Source organism: Loa loa, assembly GCF_000183805.2.
Source record: "Loa loa unplaced genomic scaffold supercont3.393, whole genome shotgun sequence".
NCBI classification, from domain to species: Eukaryota; Metazoa; Nematoda; class Chromadorea; order Rhabditida; family Onchocercidae; genus Loa; species Loa loa.
Genome location: NW_018108573.1, coordinates 6210 through 12553, shown reverse-complemented (window position 1 = coordinate 12553; position 6344 = coordinate 6210). Strand labels below are relative to the sequence as shown.

General features: G+C 23.9%; 1 protein-coding gene across 1 annotated transcript in view; it reads left to right on the top strand.

Moving 5' to 3' along the window:
• The window catches only part of LOAG_18601 (AGC/PKA protein kinase), a 14002-nt gene that overhangs the window by 2771 nt on the left and 4887 nt on the right, over positions 1–6344 (top strand). Inside the window, exon 2 of the mRNA XM_020451263.1 lies at positions 5854–5915. Coding sequence (XP_020304970.1) covers positions 5854–5915 — 62 coding nt within the window. The remainder of the gene's footprint in view (positions 1–5853; positions 5916–6344) is intronic.

Genomic DNA, 6344 nt, shown 5'->3' with positions numbered 1-6344 from the left:
GTGCAATTTTTTAAAGGTTAAATATGCGATTTTTTTATAGTAAATGTGCAGTTTCCATGGTAAATGTGCAATTTTTAAAGGTAAATATGCGATTTTTTATAGTAAATGTGCAGTTTCCATGGTAAATGTGCAATTTTTTCAGATAGTCATGCAATTTTTTAAGGAAACTATACAGCTATTTGAGGGTAAATAGGCATTTTTTTTTCTTTTTAAAAATAATTCATCCTACTTACTATTCAAAGAAAGCAAATGTGCAACCCCTTATGCTTTACAAAAACTAACTCTTTCTCTCTCCCTTTTTTTTTTATAAATTTATTCTAAGAGATTTCAAAATTGTCGAACTTTTTAAAAGCTTCTAAAGTGATATATATTCCGGAATTCGAGAATAACTCTTTTTTTCGTTTTTTCAGTTTAAACTTTACTATCATATCACTTTCCTATCATATCATTGCTTATCTTTTCTTCTCCTTTCCCTTTCTTTTTTCACTTTTAATTTTAACTACATAAGTCAAAGTCAAATTTTTGGTAAAATTGATTTTTGAATGAAATAAAACATTTCATCCATTTCAAATCTGCCTTTTCCAATTATTCTTATGAAAAACTTTCCTTTCTTTTTTCTTTGTTCTTTTTTTTTTCAATTTTTCCTTTCTCCCATAATTTCAGAAAGTTTTTTTTTTCTCTTCAACAGCTGTTTCAACATGATCATTTCTCATTTCTAAAAATTTATAAAAAGTAAAAAAAAAATTTCAAATGGACCAAAAAAAAAAAGAGACTAAAAAAAGAAGTCTTTATTATACAGCTGTTGTTTACTTGCTTAATTGCTTATGCAATATTTTTGTCGCAATGTAAAAATTTAAAAATGAAAATTTTTGAAGGTTTTCTCATTAAAATTTCATTAACCATTTTCTTCAATTTTCTTTCTTTCTTTTAATATTAAATTTACTATTCATTTACATTTTAGTAATTACTCTGATATCATTAGTAATTACTCTGATATCATCTGGTTATATTAATCAATTCGTCAGTTAGTTAATCAATGCTTTATTTGATTGATGTTTGAGCAATTTTTCTTTTTCTTTTTCTTTCCGTTTTTTCCTTTTTTAATTCTTTGTTTTTGATGACATTGTTAATTAATTAATGAAATGGTAGATGTCTCTTATCAGTGTTATATAGTTGAGGCATCAACATATGATCATTATTGTTAAACACATGATCTATTTTTTAGTTCAAATAAATAATTATTGGCATCATCTTATGATTGAATTTTTTTTTCTTTTAAACATTTTATTGATGTTTGAAAAATTTGCTTGTTTATGAACGATAAGATGAATTAATCGTTGGGAAAAACAGAAGGCAACATTTGCTAAATAATTTTGACGAATTTTGGCAGCTAATTAATGAATGTATGAATGAATGAATGTATGTTTTATAGTTTGAATAAATATTGAAATGTAATAAAGAATTTTTCTTCCTGGCGTTTTTTTTTTTTTTTTGTCATAAAATTAATTTCATATTTCAATTATTGACTTCTATTTCTTTTATCATTGCATTATCTATTTTTATTTATACTTTTTCTAGCCAATAATAATAGATAAAATTATGCTAAAAATAACAATTATCTAGATGGCAATTAATTTTTTTGTTTTAACATTATAGTCGTATTTTATTTGTGTTTTTTTTCTTTTTTTCTGATAATAATGGTAGCTTAAAATTTATTCCAAACGATAAGATATGATATCTCAATAAAAATGATAAAATTTTATCGGATTTTTATTTATTTTAGGTTAAATTTATTTTTAAACAATAAGATATCGATTAACATGTTATTGTTTAAGATATCAGTTAACATATTATTGTTTAGTATTATTTTTCGTTGTTTTATTCTTTTTACTTTTTTAATGATTATTATATTAATAAATTAATGGTTATTCCATTAAAGAAGAAATATTTCTTGTTTTTTTTTTTTCTTGAAAGTGTAAAAATTTGAAAATATTTTTTTTTTCTTTTCATTTTATCTCTTTTATCAAGCCGTGCTATTTGTTGCTACGAATTGATGGAAGATGTAGGAGGTAAGACAAATAAGAAAATGAAATAAAAATTAGAAATAAAAAATATGACGAAAAGATGAGATGGAAAGGGAGGAAAAGAGAGATGCAAAGAGGCTCCGTTTACCATCTTATATAAGAGAACAAAAGTACCGAGTCTGTTTTTACCATCTTATATATGAGAAAAAGATAATGGAAGAGAAGGGAAATGAAGTCCTTTTATACTTTAAAGCATGTCGTTTTGCTGTTACTTGATAAGATTTAGACTAAAAATAGCAGCTTCACATACTACTGGTTGTTTTTTTTCAAATGAAAATATTGATTTTTTTTTAAAAAAAAGAGCACAAACTAGTATTGAGAGGGAAAAAAAAGGCCTGTAGATATAGGCATGAATGGATAGATGGATGGATGAATAGTCGATAAGCCTAATAGCTATAAATAGTTTTCTATTCACTCCCGTTCCATTCACCGTATTTATATTACTCCCCCGCCTCTCCCATTCCCTTTCTTCCTCTCTCTCTCCCTCCCTCTCTCTCTTTCTCTCTCTCTCTTTGAATCTAATATTATAGTTTTCAGATCTAACTATACTTTTTTTCTTCCTTCTAATTTCACTTTGAAGAAAGCTAAAGCATATGTAGGATGAGGAAAAAAGAAAAGAAACGAGATTTAGATTGGATGTTTAAATAGATGTCTTCTCTCTTCATGTTTTTTGTTTTTTTTTTTCTTTCTTCTGAAAAAAAGTTTTAGCAAAAAATCTTTTTTTTTTGTTAGTTGAAAAGAAAACTTTTTTTTTAAAAATTATTTTTTTCTTTTTTGTCAAAATGACTTTTTCTAAAGTAAGCGTTGTTTTTTATTTCTAAACTATTTTTGCAAAAAAAAAAAAAAAAGTTGAGAATAAAGTGAAATTTTCTATTCCTTTTTTAAGAAAGAATTAAATCAATAAAAAAAACTTTTGTATATATTTGAAATTATTTTAACTAAGTGACGCTTTTTTCGGATTAAACTTTTTTTTGCTTTTGTTAAACATTTTTCTTTTTTTTAGTTATAAATTTTTTTTCTGTAAGATGAAAATGATATATTTGAAAAAAAAGGATTTTTTTTTATCTCCCATTAAACTTTATGAAAATTAACAAAAAAAATTTTCATATATTTAAAACTAATCTAACTGAGTGGAAGTTTTTTATTTTTTGTTTTTTTTTCTTTTGTCGTTGATCTTTTTTTTCCTTATCCTAGCGTTTCGAATAGTTGGATCATTTGAAAAGATAGGATAGAAAAAACGGAAAAGGAAGGAAAAGAGAGGAAAAAAAGCGAAAAAAAACGATGAAAGGAAAGTTTGTTCAAATGAAAAATATTTGTTGTTGAAAGTTAAAGCAATAAGCAAGTAACATTTTGAATGGTTTGTGGTTAATGATAATGTTTTAAAGCTAAAAATCATTCATTCATTTTTTAAGCATTTGAAAATTTTTTCCCATTTTATTTTAGTGTATATATAACTTTTCCTTAGCGTATATATATATATATATATATACGTATTAACATCTTATCATTTACCTTTTATCAGTGCATCTCTATTTTTTGTAGAGAGTTTCATTTTAATCAGTACATTTTCATTTTTATAGAGAGTTTTATTTTAATCAGTACATTTTCATTTTTATAGAGAGTTTCATCTTCATCACTACATGTTTACTTTTGTAGGTTATTTGTATTAAATGTGAGGAAGAAAAAAAAGTACATAATAGAATGATTTAGATGTTTATTTTGAATTAAATATTTTTGCTTATTTTGAAATTTCATTTTTATTTGTATCAAATTTAGGAATTGAAAAAGAAAGAACGGAGTGATTACTTGATATTTACCATTTTAATCAAATTTATATTTGATTTTCCTCTTTACTATTATTATTTATTTTTTTTTTTTTAGGATGATAACTGTTATTTTATCTATTAGCTGTTATATTGATCGACGTAAAAAGTGTACCAAAAAAAGTGGCGATTAATGGTATATAATTTTGTAAAATTTGATCATATCATCTAAATTACTGCTATTCTTTTTAATTTTACTCTTTCATCTCGTTCTTTCTCTTCTCCTCTCTCTCGTATTCCCTCCATTCGATCTAGTATTAAATTTTTTGCATCCTTATCGAAACAATCGTGGAAATGTCAATCAGTCAAAAAATGCGACAAAAATATTGTTAAGTTTTTTTTAAATTGTTTTTTTTTTTAAAAATTTCGTTCATTCGTTTGTTTTTTTTTCTTTTTTTGTTGATATTGGACTTATAGTTATTAGCGTTAAAATGAAATTTTTCTATAGATAATTGTTGAAATAAAAAGATGAATATTTATATCATATATAAGAGAATATAAGATTATTTTCACTAAAAATTTTCTCAATATTTAATATGTTTGTTGGAAATTATTCAGCTTCAACTGGAAGCTCCAAAAAAAAAAAAGAAAAAAAAGAAAAACAGAATTAATAGTTTTGAAATTGATTTATAACATAATTTATAACTTTATCGCCTAAAAGTATTATATCGATGTATGAAAAAAATTGTTCTCATAATATAAGAATGCTTCTTTTTCCCATTTTTTGTTAAAGTTTTTTTTTTGGACTTTTCAGTAATTTCAGTTGAAAACATTTCAATTTTATCATTTATGTTACGTATATAAATGCAACAATCGTATTTATTAGAATAAATGTACTTTATAAATATTCTAATATATTATTGTATATATATATGTTAATTTTTCGAATTTATCTTTTTTTTGCTTTTTTTGTGAATTTTACCTGTATTTTTCCTCATTTTCATTTATGATATATATATATTTCTCTTACTGTCTCTGGTGATCAGGTCAGATCTTAATTAATTTCCAAAATAATAGTGCCATTTTTTGAAGTACTTCGAACAAATAATCTTTATTGGGGGAAAAAAAAAACAATCTACTAAAGTGTTATGCTATCTTAAGCTTAAAATATAAATAGATTTGGTTGAAGGAAAAGGAAGAATGGAAAAATAAAATCGCTTCATCGAAACTTTTCCGGAAATGTATCATTTCCGAATGAAATATTCAAATACATGATTAGATGTTCATTTTATTGGTTAAACTACAAATTACATTTTATTCTTTTTTTCATTCTTTTCATATAAATGAAATTTTTTTTCTCAATGTAATGACAAAAAAATCTTTCAGAATGGAAAAATAAAGTTTAAAATTTCAAATGATATCATTCTTTATTTATTATATGCACAATCATTTCATCATTACAAATACTACTTGATGTACTTACTCCTACGAACTGATGTTTTGAAGAAATTGTAGTTAGGATAATTAATCATTTGAATGCTATTTTAAATTTAAAAATTATCCAACAACAGATGAGATAGATTACTTCGAATTGACCGATCGAATATTTGATTAACTGCAGGAAGAAATAATCTTTGGAATTTCTAATATTCAAAATATAGCTTAATCGATAATTTTTCTTCTCTTTTTTTTTGTACTAGAATAGATTAATTACTCCGTAGTTCCTTAGTATTTTTAAAAAAACAAAAGATATTTTTAAAATTTCTGAGAGGTTTGCGTCCTACTTTTTTTCTTTTTGTTTTTTATAAGTAGTTAACAATAATTTTATTCGTGTAAAAATTTTAGCACTGTTTTTTTCTTCCTCGTAGTTTTATTCGGCAATGTTTGGCAAAACAAAAAAACGAAACGTTCAATATTTGGTTGGTTATAAATGTTGCACTTGGGAAATATTTTGCTTGAAATTTTCATTTTATTTATTTGTTATAAAATCATAAAATTGATTTCAGTCAAAGAATTTTTGGAACGAGCTCGAGAAGATTTCAAACAACGATGGGAAAATCCTACACAGGTTTTACTTTATGTCATTTATTCCACTGTTTAAAAGTTGGCAAATTCTGATTTGTTCGCAGAATGTTGAAGATAACAAATCCCGATTTATTCGCCGAATCTTAAAATTAACAGTTCAGTTATTTCCTGAATGTTGAAGCTTAAAAGTTTTAATTTGTCGAAATCATGAAACTGAAATATTCACAAACTATAATAATTTAACAAAGTTTTTCGACTTATTTAGATATTGAAATCAAAAAAAATATTTCTTATGCATTAGCAAATTGCTATATTTAACAAAACTTTCTTTCTCTGTTTGCTTTTTTAACCAAAAAATGCAACGAATTTGAAAATTCCATTAAATTCCAAGGTTACCTAGCATTGATTTTACAAAGATTTTTTTATAAAATTAATTATAAAGCGATATAAAATCTTTAGTTGGACATATATA